Source organism: Balaenoptera musculus, chromosome 1 (genome assembly GCF_009873245.2).
Source record: "Balaenoptera musculus isolate JJ_BM4_2016_0621 chromosome 1, mBalMus1.pri.v3, whole genome shotgun sequence".
NCBI lineage: Eukaryota > Metazoa > Chordata > Mammalia > Artiodactyla > Balaenopteridae > Balaenoptera > Balaenoptera musculus.
Genome location: NC_045785.1, coordinates 179,697,378 through 179,722,075, shown reverse-complemented (window position 1 = coordinate 179,722,075; position 24,698 = coordinate 179,697,378). Strand labels below are relative to the sequence as shown.

Sequence of the window (24,698 nt, the reverse complement as noted above, 5' to 3'; positions counted from 1 at the left end):
TTCTATCCAGACCACTAAAAAGTCCCCCGTATCAGCAATAAGGCTGTTTTGCTTTCTTATCATTCGTGTGTTCACTGAAGTAGCACTTTTAATTTCCTTCCAGAACTTTTCCTTTGCATTCACAACTTGGCTAGCTGTTTCACTCAAGAGGCCTAGCTTTCAGCCTGTCTCAGCTTTTGACATGCCTTCCTCACTAAGCTTAATTATTTCTAGATTTTGACTTAAAGTGAGAGACTTGTGACTCTTCTTTTCACTTGCACATTCGAGGCCGTTGTAGGGTTACTGGCCTATTTTCAATATTGTTGTGTCTCAGGGAACAGGGAGACTGAAGGAGAGGAAGAGAGACAGGGGAGCAGCTGGTCGGTGGAGCAGCCGGAACACACACACATTCATTGATTAAGTTCTCTATCCTGTAGCACGTGGTTCATGGAGCCCCAAAACAATTACAGTAGTAACATCAAAGGTCACAGAGCACCGTAACAAATATAATAGTAATGAAAAAGTTCGAAATGTCGTGAGAATTACCAAAATGTGACACAGAGACACAAAGTGAGCAAATGCTATTGGAAAAATGGCACCAATAGACTTGCCTGATGCAAGCTTGCAGCAAACCTTCAATGTGTGAAAAATGCAATATCTGAGACGCACAGTCAAGTGAAATGTAATATAAAACATGCAACAAGAAGTACCTGTATTTGGTCTTTGTCCCTGTTTCTGTCACAGAGCTTGAAAAAACCCTTAGAATTTCCTAAGTGTTGAGAGTGATAAAGGTAGCTTTTTTATATTAATGAGGTGACTTGAAAAGCATCTAAGGATGGGGGCTGGTTGCCAGGGGAGTCAATCGTATTATTAGAGGGTTGGAGTTTTCAGTTCTACCCTCCCCCTTGCTCCCAACTTCCAGGGAGGGGAGAGTGGTTGGAGGTTGAATCAGTTGCCAGAGGTCAATGAGTTAATCAACCATGCTATGCAAGGAGGTCTCCATAAAACCTAAAGAGACCAGGTTCTGCGAGCTTCCAGGCTGGTGAGAATGTGGAGGTGCTGGGAGAGTGGCCACTGGGAGGGCCTGGAAAGTCTGTGCTCCTCCTCACACCTTGCCCTGTACGTCTCCTCTATCTGACTCTTCCTGGGTTATACCTTTTTGTAATAAACTGGGAATCTAGTAAACCAAATGTTTCTTTGCGTTCTGTTGAGACACTTAAGCAAAGTAATTGAACTCGAGGAAAAGGTCATGGGAACCTCTGATGTATAGCCAGTTGGTCAGAAGGACAGGTGACAAATTGGACCTTCAGTTGGCTTCTGAAGTTGGGGAGAGGTAGGAAGTCTTGTGGGCCTGAGCCAGTAACCTGTGGAATCCGGCACTTGCTGCCAGGTAGACAGTGTCAGAACTGCGTTGAACTGTAGGACACCCTGCTGGTATCGAAGAATCATTTGGAGGTGTGGAACACACACACATCATAACAAGAAATATCATCAAACTCAAATAGCATATTTCAGTCAGGACTGCAAACAGACTTATCCTCAGTGGGAGTAAAGTAAAAGCCATGTGTGGTAATGGAAACTTTTCAGTTTTACCAACTTGGTTTTGCACAATTAAAACAAAGCTAGTTTTTTCCTCCCTTTCTTGCCTTTCTTTACATCCTCCACAAACCTGACAACTAACCTTGTCAGAGTAATAAAACTGTGCCACCTTTTAATGTATTATGAACCTAGAGAGTGTCATACAGAGTAAAGAAAGTCAGAAAGAGAAAAACAAATATTGTATATTAACGCATATATGTGGAATCTAGAAAAATGGTATATGGATGATTCTATTTGCAAAGCAGAAATAGAGACACACACGTAGAGAACAAATGTATGGATACTAAGGGGGAAAGGAGGGGGTGGGAGGAATTGGGAGATTGAGATTGACACATATACACTATTGATACTATGTATAAAATAGATAACTAATGAGAACACTGTGGTGACCTGAATGGGAAGGAAATCCAAAAGGGAAGGGATACATGTATACGTATGGCTGATTCATTTTGCTGTACAGTAGAAACTAACACAACATTGTAAAGCAACTGTACTCCAATAAAAATTAATTTAAAAAAAGTATTATGAGAGAACCATACTTTGACTTGCTTCTTTTGATGTATTGTTATATTGTGTGATATTACACGGAATTCTATATAAACCATCCTGTACATTTGAGAAGCAGTATAGCATTGTTAATGGTACAGTCTTTAAAGACAGACTAACATGAATTTGAGTCCTGGCACGAGAATGAGACAGATGTGACGTCTTCAGTAATATATTATGAAATGTGTGGCTGCCATCTCCCCATCTGTAAAATAGCTACAATCATATACTCACTATCCAAGCACTTTTGTGAAGATCACACATATTAATTATACAACGTTTTGAAACATAGTATATGATAAGTATCTAGTTGTTAAAATTTAGTATTTCTTAATTTGATGTCTTCTTAGGCAATAACCTTACCGCTAGGTATTCCCGGGGCTACAAGCTTCAAGGGAAGCTAGGAAACAATCTCTTAACAGGAAGTCATATCTCCAGATACAAATTGGGATTTTCTAACGCTAAAATAAAGAATACAGTGAAGGATGGATAAGGTAATCATACAATTTATTGTACAAATTACTTCATTTTTAAAAGTAAACTTTATGTTTTAGAGCAGTTTTAGGTTCACAGCAAAACTGAGCAGAAAGTACAGAGTTTCCATATATCCCTTGCTCCCGCAAGCACCCCATGCCCCGCTATCAAAACTATCCTTCTCCCACTATCAACACCCCGCACCAGCGTAGGGCATTTGTTACAATCAATGAACCTAGGGCAACACATCAATATCACCCAAAGTCCACAGTTTACATTAGGGCTCCCTCTTGGTGTGTGTATATACCGCGTGATAGTGTAAGTTTGTAGGAAAAATGTATAAATGATCATTCAGATGACCAAAATATATGAGAAATATATAGTTGGCTTTTATCCACAGTTCCCGGCTCATAGCTCCCCAAATCCTTGGAGTTTCCTGAGAAGTGAGAGCAACGGGATAAGTCATCATTATGCAAATATCTTTTAATGACACCCTATTCCCTCAACTTTGGGGCAATGTGTATCTATCCCTCTCGTGGGAAACAATAAATTTAGCTACAACTTCTCCCTTCTCCTTCCCTCCCTCTCCTCCATGATCCAAGTCTATTGAATGTTAAGACCTTTTATATTTGTTCTTTTAAATACACTTAGAATTCTACAATTTCATTTTGGCTTTACATTATTTTTATTTGATTTCCACTTATAACCCATGAAGGAAGGAAGGGAGGAAGGACAGAAGGACAGAAGGAAGGTAGAACGGAGGGAAGTGAGGAAGATAATTAAAAGTCCATCAATCAGGGAATAATTAAATAAAGTGTGTTACCTCTAGCTAATGAAATACTATGCAGATATTATAAAAAGTGAGATCAATCTGGGTTTACTGTTATGGGGATAGGTCTATCATATATCAAGAAAAAAACAAAAGACTTAGGATAATATACAGTATGATATGTAATATACATCTCAATTTATGTATATATGTATAAATTAAAATATGCATGTGTGTATATAAATACATACTTAAGTGTGCCTATTTACATCTGAAAGACAGAGCAAATGCTTTTCATTGTTGTTCTGTAGACTGAGGAAGTACATCTGGGGTGTTGGGAAGAATAAAGGAAATTTTCATTCTTTATCCCATTACATTTGTATTGTTTGAGCTGTTTACAATGTTGCAGAGCTGCTCTTATACTTGAAAAAATAATAAATTATTTAAAATTGTAATTCTTAAGAGATCTGGTTATAGAAAAATGTACTTGATGCTAAGTAAATACAAAACTGAATTTTTATTTTCTCACAAACTATTCTGAAAGTATATAAAAACAAGTTAAAATCCCTGTCAAACGGAAACCTTGTATACTGTCTAACACCTGGTCTTCAACAACGTGTCCTATTCAGTGCTATACCTCCAGTGTGGGGCCTCAGGCCTGGCACATAGTGTGTGCTCCGTATTTGATTCTGTGTGTGCCATTCCTTCTACTTGGAATGTCTTCCCTAGTCTTGTAAACTTAACTTTTTCCAGGAATCTTCCTACAGCCCAGTTAATACCAAAAAAGTTGATTACTGTTTCCTCAATGCCACTCCTTTTACATGCTCCATCGCTGCACTTTTCACACTTCTATTGCTTTAGCATTTGGAGTTTACAAATTGGCTGCTGATGAGCCACGATGTGAGTCACAGATTTTTTTAGGCACCCCCCCGTATAAAAATCAGTAGATTTCACAATTAACAAATCAGAAGATATGGCAATACTGGATACAATATTCCCACATGACAATTATCCTCCTTGAGCGAACCTTCTGTTTCCTGGGATAAAGCAGGTACTCAATATCATTTATAAATGGATTCATTGATGAATTAATTGCAAAAGATTAATACCTTTTTTCAACTTACAAAACTTTATGTACCATTGCTAAATTACTTTTAAAATGCAGAAACCCACATTTAAACACTAAAATCAGGAAGCTAGCAAGCTACCCAGGTTAAAGAGAGCATGCCATGAGCAGTTCCCCAGAAATACCACTAGACCTGCTTCACCCATCCACGTGTTGTGCCTGCCCCCAGGCATCAGAGTTTATGACCAATAATACAAGTTTAACTCTTTTCCTAAACTAAGTAGTTCCTTATTTTGTGAGTTCCTTGAAATAATGAGCTGAATTTTATTCATCTCTGAATCCTGCGTTACCTAGCATGTTTCCTGGGACACCGCACCTGATCAATATCATTTCTTAATGGATTGGTCGATGAATTAATTGGAAAGGATTAATATTTTCCTATTGATATTTCAGTCAAATTTCAATTTTATGAGATCCACTGTGAAAAGCTACTCTTGGAGATTAATTGAAATAATGCATATGAACTCAAGGAAGGACAGTTCTAAAACATACATGCTTGAACATCAAATGAATTCATGTTTAATCCACAGAGCTAAGTCCAGGTGTGGCTTCAGTTCCAGAGAAGCTCTCATAGCCCAGGAGCAGGAATTGTACATTGGGGTTTGAAGAATGCCATCATACTGGGAGAATAAGGTCTTGAGTTAGATGAACTGAAGATCTTCTAGGGAGGAAAAATGTGCTGTTCTGGGAACAACAACCAGTCCTAACAAGGGTCCTAGAACCAGGTAGTGCTTATGAATGAGCCGTAATAACAACTGGGTGAGTAACTCTCTTTCACACTGAAAAGTGACGACGCAGTATTTCAGGTCTCTGACAGGTCCTAGTATTACTGACACACCATTTTTTGGTGCTTGAAGGTCTCTCTGACTTCAGATTTTATTTTTCAGAATCTGCATGATTCCATTAATTACCCGATCTAAGAAAAAAATTGACAGTGTATAATATAAAAATAGTAAGGGTTGTTCTTTTTCATAGCTGTGTTCTTTGGGCAACATTTAAACATGTGGAAGGTTCACTAATTCACAAACCATTTGATTATTAACAAATGGTAGCTAATAGTACAGTTAATTTTAAAAGTTCTTTACACTTAGAAAGTCTGAAGGGCAGTCTCGGCTCATTTAATAAAGTAAATCCTCTAACATGATGTATAGTTTCTCAGCTCTAGTGTGGTTGGTTCTTTTGTGTTGACATAAATATTGAACTCAAAGTAACAGAAAACCCTGATATTAACAAAGACGGTAAAGACAAATGTGAATTTTTGCACATATATTGAAGACAATATAGTCCAGTGAACTGGCATTAGGAACCAGAAATATTTTGATGTGCAGGTTGATGTTTTAATAGATGAAAGACATGCAGCAAAGGTGAGGTCATATGTCAAGTCATCCAAACCAGAAGTGAAACAACAGCATGTGTAGCTTTTATTTATAAATAAAGAAAATGTCCAGCGTAAACAGTTTAGATTCAAATCTTCATGTAAGTAAAAACTCAGAGATTTTTAATTCAACATTTTTCTTCTAACAATTATGTTTTATAAAGGATTTTATGATGTGTCAAAATGTTATTCTTCTTTCTGCCATTCATTTTCATGTCCTTAAGGGTTCTTGATAAGACAACATCCTTGATAAGAAAAAAAGAGAGAGAAGGTGGGGTTGAAATAAGCATCATTTCTGGTCAAGTATTTATTACAGTCTTAGCCCTTCAATATTTCAAATAACTGGTCCTTGTTTTAATGAGGTACTGATAAAAGCAAGTAACCATCCCTGGTAAATTATACCACCAATTTCTTTTTAAAAACTCAATGTCTTTAACTACAATAACACCATTTTATACAATTTTTTTTCTAAGTTACTTATTACTTTTTCTCTTAGAAATAGGAAATGCAAGATATAATAAAAAATTTAAATAGCACATACATTTTTCTACTCTGATTTTCACCGCAATTAAAAATTAAAAATAAAAAAGTTTTCCGCTTGTGTGTGTCTTATGAATTTTTTTTCTAGAATGTTCAAAGTATCTAAAAAACTGTCCTTATGTAGTTCATACAGCTCATTCTTTATAACCATTAGAAGAGTACCACATGCACTTTGCCGTTAAGTCATTTAAAAATGTTCTTAGTTGAACCTAGAGTATAATTCCCATTTTATAATGTATCTTCAAAGGGGGCAAAATTCTGACCCAATAAAATGAATTACATTATTTTATTGCATTCTTTTAACGTTTCTCTAAGAAAAGAACAGGATTGTTTTCCATTGATCAAGTAGTAGAAAATATATTTTAAAAATTGCTATATGAGAAAACACTTCAGAAATAACTTCCAAATTCTTATATAGAACTGTGTTCCTGAAAACAAATACCATAATTTTAATCTTTGTTATTAACATGCTTTTCCCTCAGTATCAAGTTTGTACAACTGTGTTTCCCATCGTTATTATGAACCGCTAATGAGGAATGGGAGAAAGTGTGATTTTCTCTTATCTCAGAACATGTAGGTTAATTTTTCCACATTTAAATATCGCTCAAATTGATTTATTTACCCGATTGCCAAAGAGTCCAAATATCAAATAGCAAACAGTGCTTTGACTTTAGACCACTCAGAAAGCTTGTTGAATTAGTTAATACATCAAGGAGTTGGCTTGGTTTAAAAAAATAAAGACGTGATTTTTTTCCCTTTATAATGACCATAAAGTAGGACTGTTGTAGAACCTAATGTTTCTGAAATTTATAACATAATGAATCTCATGAATAACAACCTGAACAGAAAAAAAATTAGTTGCAGGTACAAGCCTCTCCTTACCTTTCTCTTTGAATACACCTTGGATATTTTAACTGCCCTCTGTCACATTGCACTCTCAATTCTGATCCGATAATAGGAAGCTCAGTTATGTAAGTATCTCTCTTACAAAGAAACTCAATATACTCGCCGTGGAAAATATATGGCCTATTGTCAAAACTCCATTTCAGGAGCAAATTATTACTTTCCATTGTATCAAAAGATAATGTGCAAGGCTCTGAAAAAAATTAAAAACAAAGAAAACGATCTTGATACCTCTCAGTATTAACAGGAACCATTGTGTTGCTTTCTCATAATAACCTTAAAATTCCCAGGCATTAGAGCAGCAAGTAAGTTTGAATTCATATTCAAGTCAGAAAATATGTTCAAAGCTCACAGAAAACAGCCTGTCATTTATCTCTGTTGCCCTGAATTTGGAAAAAGGGTATGTCCTGCCAGTTACTGAGCTTTATGCCATTAAGATTTGCAAAGGCAGAAAGCAAAAAAAGGTGTTTTTTAAAAAAACATTGATAGTTAATAATAGTCATTGAAATAGTGTTCTTTTTTCCTTTTTCTTCTTCAGAAAGTGCAAATAAAACACCCATGAGACAAACCATTCATGGTTGGATAGATAATATTTTATGGAAATGTAGAAACAAGCTCGAGTCTCAAAACTGACTCAGAATTTATGACCTGATGTATAAAGTATATCCAAAGTACTTAACAGTTTCTTCTCTTTTAAATTTCAGTTATTAAGGATTATTAAGATTGGATTGAGATGCTTTAAATTTTAAGCATTGACAGTATTATTGTGTCCTTCTCCTTACGCATTAAAACAAAACAAAATAAAAACTTAAGAACTAGGATACCCAGCAAACTTCTCTGGTTTCTTTTCCTTGATAAAAACATTGGTATTTTAAAAACACCAAATGTCAAATCATGTCAGAAAATGGGGCTGCTTGTGTTCATATTTGCCTCCTGGATGACTGAGCACCAAGCAGTTGCTTCTGAGATAAATAAAAAGGTTCAGGGCTTCCCTGGTGGTACAGTGGTTAAGAATCCGCCTGCCAATGCAGGGGACACGGGTTCGAGCCCTGGTCTGGGAAGATCCCACATGCCACGGAGCAACTGGGCCCGTGAGCCACAACTACTGAGCCTGCGCGTCTGGAGCCTGTGCTCCGCAACAAGAGAGGCCACGATAGTGACAGGCCCGCACACCCGGATGAAGAGAGACCCCTGCTTGCCGCAACTAGAGAAAACCCTCGCACAGAAACAAAGACCCAACACAGACAAAAAAAAAAAAAAAAAAAAAAAGGTCCAGAGTTGCTAACAGAGCATATGAATCATACAACTGACACGCTAAAATACTTCTTTATTCAGTCGTTCTCAAGTGAAGGCCTGTGTGTCAGATGTCATCCTAGAAATGCTATAGTTCGAAAAAAAATGACAGGAATGATTAGAAAGAGTCTAACAGGATCTTTATAGTCACTGCAAAATAGTTTTGAAAATGAGGTCAAATGGTACTATTGTTTAGAATGTTCTACAAAACATGCAATTTAAATTAAAACAAGTTCAAAATTGTTTCACGGAACTTCTGCTCTCAGCCATGACAGAGTAGCCTATATCAGACCAGCACTTCTACTAAGAACTAGAAAATCTGAAAACAGACACAAAGCAAGTATTTCAAGGAATCAGAGAATTTCCAAGGCAGGCAGTACTCCAGAGGCTAAGGGCCTGGTAAAAGCCCATTCAGATGAGCTCCACACTCTGTGCCATTTTTCTCTTGGGGTTTTGTTGATTTTCAGCGCAAGCTGAGAGACTAGATAGAGATGGGCCAACAACAAACAAAGAGCCAGAAGAGCTGCTGGAAATCCCATGGGGTTGAGGATAGAAAAGTGGGTCAGCCAAGACAGCCAGGACTTGACGTGTCAGAGCCCAGAGAGATGGGAGGTATGAGGAAATGAGCTTGATACTCTGCTCTGGCTTTGCCAGGGGGGCATCTGCCTATTCTTGATTGTGCAGAGAGAGAATGAGGAGCTCAGCTTGAAGTGAATGAAAAGCTACAGTGAGCAGTGGCCATCTCCCAGGAATATCAGAGCCAGGCAGGAAGGGGGACCTTGGTATACACACCAAACTCTAGTGAAGAACCCTGCAGGGTACATTCTATGAGCAGGAGCAAACAAAGTTCTGAAAATAAGCTTAGAGAAAGTTTTTGTCTCTCACTGAATAGAGAACAAATTTCCCTACACCATCAGCCAGAAAATGGGATGAGTATTGTCTGGAATAAGATGGCATCATTGTCTCAAGCTTCTAAAATTATCCACACATAATATTTGATATTCAATCAGCCATTAACAGAAATAGCAAGAAATGGGGCTAGAAAATAGATATAGCTTACAGATGATCCAGATATTGGAATTTGCAGACAAGGAGTTAAAGATAAATAATTGCGACTAATATGGTCAAGAAATAGATGTTAAGATGAAGTCTTTCATCAGACAACTCAAATCTACAAAAAAATATGAAATGGATATTCTAGAAATGCAAAGATAATAGTTGAAATTGAGAACTCAGTATACAAGTTTAAAGCAGATTGTACACATCTAAAGAGAGGATTCATGGAAACTGGAAAATATATCAGCAGAGAATTACCAAATTGAAACAATGAGAAGATAAAAGGAGAGAAAATATTGATTTTAAGAGACAGGGGACACTGGAAAAAGATGTAACATGTGTTTTATGGAATCACAGAAGGAGTGAAAAGAGAAAATGTTAAAAATATTTGAAACGACATTAGCCAAACATTTCCAAAACATATGAAAGATATCAAGTCACAGATTCAAGAAGTCCTACCAACTAGGAGAATAAAATGCACAAAGAAACCAACATCTAGGTCCAAAATAACCTACTGAGAAGGCAAAGAGAATCTCAAAGACAGCAGAGTAAAAGATATTACTTTCAAAAAAGTACTATTAAAATGGTCTTTGACTATTTAACAAAAATTACAAAAACAGAAAAGGATGAAATGACATCCTTAAAGCATTGAAAGAAAATAAGGGACAAGCTAGAATTCTATTTCAGGCAAAAATATTCCTCAAAGGAGAAAAAAAATAAAGAGATTTGCAGACAAACACAAACTGAGAAAATAATAAAGAACTAATTTTTTCAGGCATACAGAAAATTATCCCAATGAGAAACAGAGAAAAACAAGAAAAGATGAAGTAGATAGTCTCATCCACCAGAGGGCAAACAGCAGAAGCTAAAAGAACTAAAATCCTGCAGTCTGTGGAACAAAAACCACATTCACAGAAAGATAGACAAGATGGAAAGGCAGAGGGCTATGTACCAGATGAAGGAACAAGATAAAACCCCAGAAAAACAACTAAATGAAGTGGAGATAGGCGACCTTCCAGAAAAAGAATTCAGAATAATGATAGTCAAGATGATCCAGGACCTCGGAAAAAGAATGGAGGCAAAGATCTAGAATATGAAAGAAATGTTTAACAAAGATCTAGAAGAGTTAAAGAACAAACAAACGGAGATGAACAATACAATAACTGAAATGAAAACTACACTAGAAGGAATCAATAGCAGAATAACTGAGGCAGAAGAATGGATAAGTGACCTGGAAGACAGAATGGTGGAATTCACTGCTGTGGAACAGAATAAAGAAAAAAGAATGAAAAGAAATGAAGACAGCCTATGAGACCTCTGGGACAACATTAAATGCAACAACATTCACATTATAGGGGTCCCAGAAGGAGAAGAGAAAGAGAAAAGACCCAAGAAAATATTTGAAGAGATTATAGTCGAAAACTTCCCTAACATGGGAAAGGAAATAGTCACCCAAATCCAGGAAGCTTAGAGAGTCCCATACAGGATAAACCCAAGGAGAAACACGCCGAGACACATAGTAATCAAATTGGCAAAAATTAAAGACAAAGAAAAATTATTGAAAGCAGCAAGGGAAAAACAACAAATAATATACAAGGGAACTCCCATAAGGTTAACAGCTGATTTCTCAGCAGAAACTCTACAAGCCAGAAGGGAGTGGCATGATATACTTAAAGTGATGAAAGGGAAGAACCTACAGCCAAGATTACTCTACCCAACAAGGATCTCATTCAGATTCGATGGAGAAATCAAAAGCTTTACAGAGAAGCAAAAGCTAAGAGAATTCAGCACCAACAAACCAGCTCTACAACAAATACTAAAGGAACTTCTCTAAGTGGGAAACACAAGAGAAGAAAAGGACCTACAAAAACAAACCCAAAACAATTAAGAAAATGGTCATAGGAACATACATATCGATAATTACCTTAAACGTGAATGGATTAAATGCTCCAACCAAAAGACACTGCCTTGCTGAATGGATACAAAAACAAGACCCATATATATGCTGTCTACAAGAGACCCACTTCAGACCTAGGGACACATTCAGACTGAAAGTGAGGGGATGGAAAAAGATAGTCCATGCAAATGGAAATCAAAAGAAAGCTGGAGTAGCAATACTCATATTAGATAAAATAGACTTTAAAATAAAGAATGTTACAAGATACAAGGAAGGACACTACATAATGATCAAGGGATCAATCCAAGAAGAAGATATAACAATTATAAATATATATGCACCCAACATAGGAGCACCTCAATACATAAGGCAACGGCTAACAACTATAAAAGAAGAAATCGACATTAACACAATAAGAGTGGGGGACTTTAACACCTCACTTACACCAATGGACAGATCATCCAAACAGAAAATTAATAAGGAAACACAAGTTTTAAATGACACAATAGACCAGGCAGATTTAATTGATATTTATAGGACATTCCATCCAAAAACAGCAGATTGCACTTTCTTCTCAAGTGCACATGGAACATTCTCCAGGATAGATCACATCTTGGGTCACAAATCAAGCCTCAGTAAATTTAAGAAAATTGAAATCATATCAAGCATCTTTTCTGACCACAACACTATGAGAGTAGAAATGAATTACAGGGAAAAAAACATAAAAAACACAAAAACATGGAGGCTAAGCAATATGTTACTAAATAACCAAGAGATCACTGAAGAAATCAAAGAGGAAATCAAAAAATACCTAGAGACAAATGATAATGAAAACACGACAATCCAAAACCTATGGGATGCAGCAAAAGCAGTTCTAAGAGGGAAGTTTATAGCTATAAAAGCCTACCTCAAGAAACAAGAAAAATCTCAAATAAACAATCTAACCTTTCACCTAAAGGAACTAGAGAAAGAAGAACAAACAAAACCAAAGTTGGCAGAAGGAAAGAAATCATAAAGATCAGAGCAGAAAAAAATGAAATAGAAACAAAGAAAACAATAGCACAGATCAATAAAACTAAAAGCTGGTTCTTTGAGAAGATAAACAAAATTGATAAACCATTAACCAGACTCATCAAGAAAAAGAGCGAAGGCTCAAATCTATAAAATTAGAAATGAAAAAGAAGTTACAACAGACACCACAGAAATACAAAGCATCTTAAGAGACTACTACAAGCAACTCTATGCCAACAAAATGGACAACCTGGAAGAAATGGACAGATTCTTAGAAAGATATAACCTTCCAAGACTGAACCAGGAAGAAATAGAAAATATGAACAGACCAATCACAAGTAATGAAATTGAAACTGTGATTAAAAATCTTCCAACAAATAAAAGTCCAGGACCAGATGGTTTCACAGGTGAATTCTATCATTTACAGAAGAGCTAACACCCATCCTTCTCAAACTCTTCCGAAAATTTTCAGAGGAAGGAACACTCCCAAACTCATTCTATGAGGCCACCATCACCCTGATACCAAAACCAGACAAAGATACTACAAAAAAAGAAAATTACAGACCAATATCACTGATGAATATAGATTTAAAAATCCTCAACAAAATGCTAGCAAACAGAATCCAACAACACATTAAAAGGATCACACACCATGATCAAGTGGGATTTATCCCAGGGATGCAAGGATTCTTCAATATATGAAAATCAATCAATGTGATACATGATATTAACAAATTGAGGAAGAACACCCATATGATCATCTCAATTGATGCAGAAAAAGCTTTTGACAAAATTCAACACCCATCTATGATAAAAACTCTCCAGAAGGTGGGCATAGAGGGAACCTACCTCAACATAATAAAGGCCATATTTGACAAACCCACAGCAAACATCATTCTCAATGGTGAAAAACTGAAAGCATTTCCTCTAAGATCAGGAACAAGACAAGGATGTCCACTCTCGTCACTATTATTCAACATAGTTTTGGAAGTCCTAGCCACAGCAATCAGAGAAGAAAAAGAAAAAAAGTAATACAAATTAGAAAAGAAGAAGTAAAACTGTCACTGTTTGCAGATGACATGATACTATACATAGAGAATCCTAAAGATGCCACCAGAAAACTACTAGAGCTAATCAATGAATTTGGTAAAGTTGCAGGATACAAAATTAATGCACAGAAATCTCTTGCATTCCTATACACTAATGATGAAAAATCTGAAAGAGAAATTATGGAAACACTCCCATTTACCACTGCAACAAAAAGAATAAAATACCTAGGAACAAACTTACCTAGGGAGACAAAAGACCTGTATGCAGAAAACTATAAGACACTGTTGAAAGAAATTAAAGATGATATCAACAGATGGAGAGATATACCATGCTCTTGGATTGGAAGAATCAATATTGTGAAAAAGACTGTACTACCCAAAGCAATGTACAGATTCAATGTAATCCCTATCAAATTACCAATGGCATTTTTTACAGAACTAGAACAAAAAAATCTCAAAATTTGTATGGAGACACAAAAGACCCCGAATAGCCAAAGCAGTCTTGAGGAAAAAAACAGAGCTGGAGGAATCAGACTCCCTGACCTCAGACTATACTACAAAGCTACAGTAATCAAGACAATATGGTACTGGCACAAAAACAGAAATATAGATCAATGGAACAGGATAGAAAGCCCAGAGATGAACCCACGTACCTATGGTCAACTAATCTATGAGAAAGGAGGCAAGCATACACAATGAGAAAAGACAGTCTCTTCAATAAGTGGTGCTGGGAAAACTGGACAGCTACATGTAAAAGAATGAAATTAGAACACTCCCTAACACCATACACAAAAATAAACTCAAAATGGATTAGAGACCTAAATGTAGGACTGGACACCATAAAACTCTTAGAGGAAAACATAGGAAGAACACTCTTTGACATACATCTCAGCAAGATCTTTTTTGATCCACCTCCTAGAGTAATGGAAATAAAAACAAAAATAAACAAATGGGACCTAATGAAACTTAAAAGCTTTTGCAAAGCAAAGGAAACTACAAACAAGACGAAAAGACAACCCTCAGAATGGGAAAAAATATTTGCAAACGAATCAATGGACAAAGGATTAATCTCCCAAATATATAAACAGCGCATGCAGGTCAATATTAAAAAAACAAACAACCCAATCAAAAAATGGGCAGAAGACCTAAATAGACATTTCTCCAAAGAGGACATACAGATGACCGAGAAGCACATGAAAAGCTGCTCAACATCACTAATTATTAGAGAAATGCAAATCAAAACTACAAAGAGGTATCACCTCACACCATTTAGAATGGGCATCATCAGAAAATCTACAAACAACAAATGCTGGAGAGGGTGTGGAGAAAAGGGAACCCTCTTGCACTTTTGGTGGGAATGTAAATTGATACAGCCACTATGGAGAACAGTATGGAGGTTCCTTAAAAAACTAAAAATAGAATTACCATATGACCCAGCAATCCCACTACTGGGCATATACCCAGAGAAAACCATAATTCAAAGAGACACATGCACCCCAATGTTCATTGCAGCACTATTTACAATAGCCAGGTAATGGAAGCAACCTAAATGCCCATCGACAGATGAATGGATAAAGAAGTTGTGGTACATATATACAATGGAATATTACTCAGCCATAAAAAGGAACGAGATTGGGTTATTTGTAGAGACGTGGATGAATATAGAGACTGTCATACAGAGTGAAATAAGTCAGAAAGAGAAAAACAAATATCGCATATTAATGCATATATGTGGAACCTAGAAAAATGGTACAGATGAACTGGTTTGAAGGGCAGAAATTGAGACCCAGATGTAGAGAACAAACGTTTGGAAACCAAGGGGGGAAAGTGGTGGGGGTGGGGTGGGGGTGGTGGTGTGTTGAATTGGGAGATTGGGATTGACATGTATACACTGATGTGTATAAAATGGATGACTAATAAGAACCTGCTGTATAAAAAAATAAATAAATAAAAAGAAAAGATGAGGAACAAATTACTGATAAATATATGGGTGAATCTAAAAGAATATTGTTGGACAACATAATATTAATATATCTTTGGGACTTAAACTATATCTACAATGAAAATGCATGACATAATAATACAAAAAGTGGGAAGAGTAAATAAAGTTAAAGCGTTCTGTGTCCTAGAGAAATGGTAAAAGTACGAATTTATACTCAATTGTAATAAGGCAATTTTGCATTATGAAATCTCTATGATAACAGCTAAAGGAAGTCTGGAGGAACATATAATCCACAAGCTATGAGAGAGTAAAATGGTATAACAAAAAATTTGATTTGCCCATGAGAAAGCAATAAAAAAAAAAAAAAGAGAGAGAGAGAGACAAAACAGAACATAGAACAGATAGGATATATATCTAGTATAGTAAGATAGTAGCTATAAACCCAAACGTATCAGTAATCACATTAATATGTAAATGGACTAAATAATCCATTGTAAAGGAAATGATTGTCAGACTGAATAAGCGTATTTTTACATACACTAACTATATATTGCTTGTAAGGCATACACATTAAAAGTAAGAACCCAGAAAGTTGAAAGTTAAAGGATGAAAAATTGTACACCTTGTAAATACTTGGCAATCACCAGTTGGTACAGCTAAAGTAGATTTTAAGGCAAAACCAAACAAAAACAAAGCATTACTATAGGTAAAGAAAGACTCAAATTATATGGATTCAACATGTTTCAATCGGTGTGCACCTAATAAAATAGCATCAAAATACATAACCAAAAATTGACAGAACTAAAATGATAAATATTTTTAAATGTACCAAGTGAGAGAATTTAACACACTTCTTTTGGTAATTGGTAGAAAAATAAACAAATAAACAAACAAACACAAATCAGGATAGATAAGAATGAACTTAGTAACATGAAAAACAAAATTCAATTCAATTGACATGTATGTAACAACAGTGAACCCAACAAGGACAAAATTAATTTATTTCAAGTAAAAAGAAGGTTTACCTGAAACAAGTATATGCTTGTAATAGACTAAGTATTGGTGAATTTCAAAGAACAGATATAATTCAAAGTATGTCTCAATGGATTTAGACTAGAAATCAACAACCAAAAGAAAACTAGAAAATCCTCCAATGTTTAGAATTTAAAAAATAAACTTCTACATAACTCAGAGTGCATAGAAGATATCAAAATGGGTATTATAAATTTTTAACTGAATGATAGTAAAAATCAAAAATATAAAAATGTGTGGGATGAAGTTGAAGTTGTGCTCAGTGGGAAATTTATATCCTTAAATTCATTTTTAGGGAAAAACATAAAGGATGAAAATTAATAACTCTAAGTATAAATCTAAACAAGCTAGAAAAAGAGTAATAAAATAAATCCAAGAAAGTAGAAGAGAGGAAATAATAAAGACAAGAATATAAATTAATGAAATAACAACATTTGATGAAAGGATCAAAAAATGCAGATACTGATTGCTTATAAGGACCAATAAAATTTACAGACCCTCAGCAAGATATATCAGAAAGACATACTTCTTCACAGCAGTATAACAATAGACACATCACTAAAGGCATTAAAAAGAGTATAAAAGGATGTCATGAACGTTATGTCAACAAACTTGACAATTTAGATATAATGGACACATTCTTACAAACCACTTCCTACTGAAACTGAGAGAAGATAATAATAACCTAATATCTATTAAACAAATTGAAGTTGTTATTAAAATCTTCCCTCAAAAAAACCCTCAAGGCCCAGGTGGCATCTCTGATGATTTCTTACAATTATTAAAGAAGAAATAGTACCAGTCTTAGACAAAAATCTAGAGAATTGATAAAGAGGGAATACTTCCCAACCCATTGTATGAAGTTAGCAGAAACTTGATACAAAACCCAAAAGGAAAATAACAAACAAATCTCCCTCATGAAAATAGTAGCAAAAATCCTAAGTAGAATATTAGCAAATAAAATTCAACAATATATAAAAAGCATAATTCATCACAACCATGTGGGATTTATTACAGAAATACAATCCTGCTTTAACATTCAAAAAGAAGCAATGTAATTCCAGGGAAAAAAATAAATATAATAATCATATGATTGTTTCAACAGATACTGCTAAAATTAAACGCACTGAAGGTTTTTTTAAACTCTTAGCAAAATAGAAATAGGTGGTTTCTATATCTTTATTTTGATTTTTTAAAATGTATTTGTAACACCATATTTAAAGATGAATTACTGAAAGATTTAATTATGAGATCGGAACACAGATACCCACCACTTCTACTCAGTATTATACTGAAGTCCAAGACAGTGAAATAAGATAAGAAAATAAATGAAAGTCAGATATAAACACAAAGAAATATTTTCTTTTTATTTAAAAATATGCTATTTTACGACTCCTGAGAATCTTGGGAGATAGTGTTACTTTTATTAGGATGCCTCATCAACAAGGCATTATCATCTTTCAGCTTGAGGGGACCATTCCTATATCTGTTTCCCACTGTCCTCGTGTTTTCTAGCACAGCACCAATAACACTGAATGACAACTGTTAGACTGGTTCCCCACACCACACGGCTTATCCATCCTATAGTTCCTACAACCCAGTACCTCATGTATGGTTTGTACTTAAAAAATACTTGTTAGAATGAGCTGGATTCTAGATATTTATGATCTAGAGGAAAGAGTAGAACCCAGTAATTCAACAAGCACACTAATAAAATAACAAAAATGCAAAACTTAAATTTTATATTAGTGCTATATCAACTCAAAGAGAAGAGGAAGTGAAAAATATGGTTTTATTTTAAGAAATAGAGACATATGTGGCAGTACTTACCCAAACACAATGGTGGTGTAGTCCACACCCCCTCTAAACAATAGGACTCCTTAGACCCTTGTAGGAAATGGTGCTCGAAACATCTGTATTCCACTGAGGAACCATTTTCATAGGTCCTGATTGTTGAACTCTTAATAACTCCATTTTTAATAAGTGGGGGAGATGCACACGTTCTTTTAGATTCTGCAAAAATAATAAAGTCTGCAATGAATTGCTACAATAGGCAGCCAGTGCTTTTATAATCGCTACAGAAATAAAACAATATATTTCATGTAAAAGCATTTTTAAGACATCTCTCAAGTAATTTTTAAATATCAAAAGCATTTCTGCAATAACTTCATACATAAAATTTATGATTGCAATTAGAATCTCATAATATTAAATACACGTTTAAAACTAGCAAAGTATTAACAATTGTGATTTTACTTTTCCCCTTTCTGTTTGCCAAAAGTGAAAGCATATAAGATCCGTCTTGAGGCCATGCTTTCTGTATGCATTCTCTTCCTTTTTCCTTATTAAAAGTGACAGTCCCATGCCCAAGGAGTACACAAAATCTCTCACTCTACCTTAAGCCCTCTTCTGAGACAACGCTCCCCTGCAAACCCTGAGGAGAGCAATGCTTTACAGGGTTGTTGATTGCTCACAAGAGGGTGATCCATCCTCTGAAAGTCTGGTGATATGTACAAAATCTCATGATTTCTCTCAAAACTGACTTACAGAATTAAAAGATGTCAGCATAGATCCTATTTAAGGGTATGTGCTGATTGGAAATTGATCAGGTCATTCCCAATTTTATAGATTAGATGATGAGGGTGGTGGATTGTTTAGGGTCTTATCCTTTGAACTCATATTGATCACCTGTGATATTGGTCACCCAAGAAATTGTCAGGAAGCACTATTGTTTTACCTTTTCTAATACATGAAGGATATTTCACTTCTCCTCTGTTGCACTGCACCGATAATTCAGAGAGTGCAGTTGATGGAGACAAGTCATACCCCTGTTTACATACAAAATCTATTAAATCTCCATGTAAGATCTTCCCTTCATAATTCCACTTCATCCCTAGGTTATTTCTGCTCATGTCATCCACGTTAACTGTACACGGCTCTGTAAAACAAAGGGTCTTTTCAATTCTTCACTCATCTCACAAGTATGAAAGTGATATATTTTTACAAAAAAAATTATGACAGGCATCAAAAGCGTGTTTTATATTTACCATTTATCATTATTAAAACTCTTCACATATATACATAATAAAGGATACACTTTATTGCTGTCAAATGAATTTATATATTTTGTATTATCTTCAATATATCATAAATTAAAACCACTTAATTTGAAACATTAAAAATATTGTTTAAAGACAACAACCACTTAGGTTCATCCTGATTTCCTTCCTATAAAATAAAATCTTCAAATAGAAAATGTATTTACTGTGTAATATTTGTGAGACACTTACCACTTGATATTTGTCGGTGAATAAAACAAAGATCCCTGCCCTCATGGAGATTACCTTCTAACTGGGAGACACACACACACAATAAACAATAAATGTAATAAATATATGGATCTTATAATTTGGGGCCATCTTTAAACTACATATAATAAGTGAGATAGGAAAATTAATAGTGGAGGCGTGGGGGAAGGGGGATTGTGCTTCTAGGTAAGGCGGTTGGGACAGGCTTAAATAAGTAATCTTTGAACAGACTTGAAGGAGGTTAAGGAGTGAACCAAGTCATTTTTTGAGGGAAGGGCATTCCAGGCACGGGGAACTACCTTGAGGTGAGAGCACACCTGGCTTACTTGGGGAGGAGTAATGAGACCAGACTGGCTGAAGTAGGATATGGGCAGGGAAGACCAGCAGGGGGGAGGTTGTGAAGTTCATAACATCTGGAATAATTCACAGATGGGAAATGCTGTTCCTTATAACACCATCTTTCCCATTCGTAGTGAGAGTACTTTCAGTTCCACAGGACAAGTAAGATGGACAAAACTCTTTCCTCTTGCCCTGATGACAATAAATGATCTTCACTCAGTATTTGTTTTAGGCTGTGGGCATCAAGCCGAAATGTCATGAGGCAATTGTTCCAGACAGAAAATGATAGGTTTCCTTAAACCTTATTGTTCTCTATGGGGTTGTTCCATTACTAGCTTTTCCTTTACAATTTCGGTCCAGTCTCTATCCTCAGAGATGAATGCAATATCAATCACATCACCAAAAGCTTAACATCAAAATCATTTATGAAAATATGAGAGCAATAGAAAAACTACAGGTGAAGATATATCTGAATGTGAATGTGAACAGCAAACTAAGAATGACTTGAAGGAGAAAACCACAAAGGAGAGGCTGAAAGAGCTGACTTAAAACTTAAATTTATGTATATTAAAAACACTATAAATAAAAGGAAGAGGAAAACAAAAATTGTTGCAATATACATGACTGTCAAATGGATAATATAATTTATATAGATAAAGATCTTATGGGTATGGAAAAATCGCTAAACTATGAACAATCAGTTCATTGAAAAACCACCTGTGGCCATTAGAAAACTGAAAAATGTCAACTGTTTAATACTCAAATAAATCCAACTAAAGTAATTTTAATTGCTTAATTAACACTATGTAAAGATTAAGATATTCAAGTTCACAAAGATTAAGAAACTACTTCATTAATTCACTGATGCTGGGATCATAAATCAGAATAAACTTTATGAAGGGCAGTTTGGCAATTAACAAATTTAATTAAAATTCCAGATCTCTTTGATCCAGAAATTCCTCTTCAGATAATCTGAAAACAAAAACAAAACATGCGAAATAAATAGAATTAATTTTATTTTATTAAAAAATAAAGATTATTTACATGTACAAATATTTAGTACAAGATGTACTGTGTGGAATATAAAAATGTTGAAAACACACTAAATGTCCATCAAAAAGTAATTAATTAAATTATGGCATATCTGCATTAAGGAATACTGTGCAGCCATTAAAATATAATGTAGAGATATATCAAACCATGTTCATAATATAGTTTAAGTGAAAGAAACAAGATTCATAGCCTCTTCATGATATCATACATTTTTGTGAATATGTATGTTGGAAGCTGGTGTAGAAAAAGGTGTAAAAGACCATTATCTAAGTCATTGACAGCATTTGTTTCTGGCAAGGTTACTGATATTTTCTGTTTTCTTCTAGTTTATTCTGTATGTTTATTAATTTTCTTGTAGATAACAATGATTTGCTTTTGTAGTTTAAAGGGCTAATATTTTTAACTAAATGTCTTTTTTAACTTATAGGGAGCTTATCATGCAATTTTCTATTTGTAGAAGTCACAAGGTAAGAAGTTCTTTGCAACTGTAGTGAACAGGTATGTTACTTTTAAATGTAACTCTGACTAGCAAAGTTAAAAAATGAGGCAAATCTATAGGCTTGAAATGAGAGGTGAATATTGTTTTCCCAAAGTAATTACAATTTAGGTAATTATTTAGATAGCTGCCTCAGTTTTCTACTTGAAAACATTAACATTAATTAATCCATGCCTTAATCCAAAATATATTTAGAGTAACTACAAACGTTTTTATCTGCTCAACAAGATAAAACAAAAGTGAGGAAGCAGTGGCAAAGAAAGCTATAAATGACATGCTCTACCAAGGAAAGAATTGGATTGATTATTCTTCTGTCCAAATGACATTCTGAGGACAATAAGAGAGACAACAAGAAATATAAACAACCAGGGGAAATTCCAGTTAGGAGAAAGACAACACAAATGTAATCAGACACACAAATGTGATTATGTTTAATGCCACTGAAATGGACACTTAAACATGGTTAAAATGGTAAAGTTTTGTTGTTCTTATGTTACCACATTTAAAAAAAAAATGCAGTGGGGTAAGAACTAGTATAGCCTAAACCCTAAGATACTAGGGATATTTTTCTGCTGACAGAAACGATAAGGTAAAACACTTGAAGAATGAAAGATATATACAAAATTCTCTTTTCCATGCTATAAAACATTATATGAAAATCACGTAAGAACACAAACATAAGGGTAAAACAAATTCAATGTGTCCTGCTAAAAGCAGAGTAAGTTCCAGGGACCTAATGTACAAAACAATATATAAAAAAATATATTAAAAAATAAATAAGATAAAATTCAAAAATTAAAAAAATAAACACCCCAATGTTGTGCACTTAAAAGTTGCTAAGAGTGGATTTTAAATGCTCTCATCATAACAACAACCCCCAAAATTACGTGAGGTGAAGGATAAATAAACTAACCTTATTGTGGTAATAATTTCACAATGTATTTGTGTATCAAATCATCACATTATACACCTTAAACATACACAAGGTTATATGTCAATTGTATCTCAATAAGGCTGGGAAAAATTTTTTTAATTCAATGTGTTCTCTATCTCACCTAAGCAAACAGGGGGGGATGACCATTTTCCTTGTTCACAATGAGATATTTTTGCTCCTCTCAATAAGTAATATTCATTGCATCTATATTCCACTGAGGATCCTGTCGGGTAGCTTGCTAATAATCCACCAATAACAGCTCCATTTATTACATCAGGTGGAGAATTACAATTCTCAGTATTTCCTAAGAAAAGAAGATATTTTAAAATTAATACAAACATAACAACATAATGATATAATACAGTTGCCCATACAATAGTACTTTAATATTTCACTATGTAATTTAGGACAATTGATCTCTCAGATTACCAGAATCAGAGAAACTTTATTCAGCTAAGTATTGTTAAAATTTACTAAGCCAAACTAAACAGCAAATGTTTTGCTGAAGGACAAGTATGCAGTCGATTTTTCACTTTTCTTGCTTCTGAAGGACTCATGCTATAGATATTCTTAAAATGTACAGAAAGATAAACAGTGTTCTTTAACCTAACGATTATGGTCCGTTTAAAAACTGTCCTTTGTTATTATCCATTTTTATTTAAAAAAAAAATGTTTATTTTTATGTATTTATGGCTGTGTTGGGTCTTCGCCTCTGTGTGAGGGCCCTCTCTAGTTGTGGCAAGCGGGGGCCACTCTTCATCGCGGTGCGCGGGCCTCTCACTATCGCGGCCTCTCTTGTTGCGGAGCACAGGCTCCAGACGCGCAGGCTCAGTAGTTGTGGCTCACGGGCCCAGCCGCTCCGCGGCATGTGGGATCTTCCCAGACCAGGGCTCGAACCCGTGTCCCCTGCATTGGCAGGCAGATTCTCAACCACTGCACCACCAGGGAATCCTCTCCATTTTTATTTTTTCCTTCTCATCTCTCTTCATCTCAGATCTCAGTCAACCCATGGATGAAAATTTCCATTTTTCTCTCTGTCTTCAGAGTCTTTCTCCTACTCGGCTAATTTCTCTAGCATCTTTAATAGCTTTTCTCTTACACAACAGATATCCTCGGTAAACATGTCTGTGGAGGTCTCTCCAGGACCTGATCAAGAAATGAGGAGGGTGACAGGAAGGGTGGCACCGAGGAGTGGTGCCCTGGTTGTGCCCTTCAGTTAGATGAAAGAGCAGGTATGTGGCTCAGAGGGTGGAGGGCTCAGAATGGCCAGATGCAGAAGTACTATCATCAGGATGTTAAAAACTTGTTTGTTTCCCAATTCTTTATATTCAGTTAAATTCTACAGAGAGCTCCATATGCTCAGGAAAAATAGCAGAGTAAGTGCTGTATCTGTGTGTTTCAAACTCTTCTAAGCCATGGACTGTTGCTGTAAGTGTGTGAATTAAACAAAGGAAAATTTTACACACTAGGCTTAGCTCTGGATGTGAAACGCAGCACACATACCAACACACTCAGGGGGAAGGGTCCATCTTCCACGTTTACAAGTTATTTCTTCTGGTCCCCGGAGGTGATACCCTCTTTCACACATGTATGTCACTTTATCCCCATTATAATAGACCTTGGAGGATAGGTTTGCTGCAGCATTCGCAACCAAGGGTGGGTCCTCACAGACCATCCTCTGCTTTTCTTCTAAAAAGGGAAAATTTAAACAGAAGAGACCATTTAGCTCCACATGCACGCAGGTTTCATTGTAGGGAAAGCTTATTTGAGGTGCTGCTAACCAATGCATTTGGGAGGTTCTGTCCATTTTCCGTTTTCACAGCGTATCTCTTCTGATCCCTGCATCTCAAAGTTAAGTCCACATTCTATACGAACTGTTTCTCCGTGACGATACGTGGTTGAGTACGTTTGAATTTTGGAGGTCAGAGGCAGAGGGGGAGGAGGACATCGATTTCTTCTTCCTTATGGAAAAACGTC

The 24,698-nt window shown here is 35.4% G+C and overlaps 1 protein-coding gene across 1 annotated transcript in view; it reads right to left on the bottom strand.

Annotated features, from left to right (window-relative positions):
- Window positions 1-5,887: 5,887 nt before the first annotated feature.
- The window catches only part of F13B (coagulation factor XIII B chain), a 37,205-nt gene continuing 18,394 nt past the window's right edge, over window positions 5,888-24,698 (bottom strand). The window contains exons 6-12 of the mRNA XM_036837056.1: window positions 24,503-24,682; window positions 24,225-24,410; window positions 22,843-23,025; window positions 19,329-19,529; window positions 18,422-18,604; window positions 7,291-7,504; window positions 5,888-6,113 (exon numbers count right to left, since the gene is read on the bottom strand). Of these exons, the coding sequence (XP_036692951.1) occupies window positions 6,080-6,113; window positions 7,291-7,504; window positions 18,422-18,604; window positions 19,329-19,529; window positions 22,843-23,025; window positions 24,225-24,410; window positions 24,503-24,682 (1,181 nt within the window). The 3' untranslated portion in view covers window positions 5,888-6,079. The remainder of the gene's footprint in view (window positions 6,114-7,290; window positions 7,505-18,421; window positions 18,605-19,328; window positions 19,530-22,842; window positions 23,026-24,224; window positions 24,411-24,502; window positions 24,683-24,698) is intronic.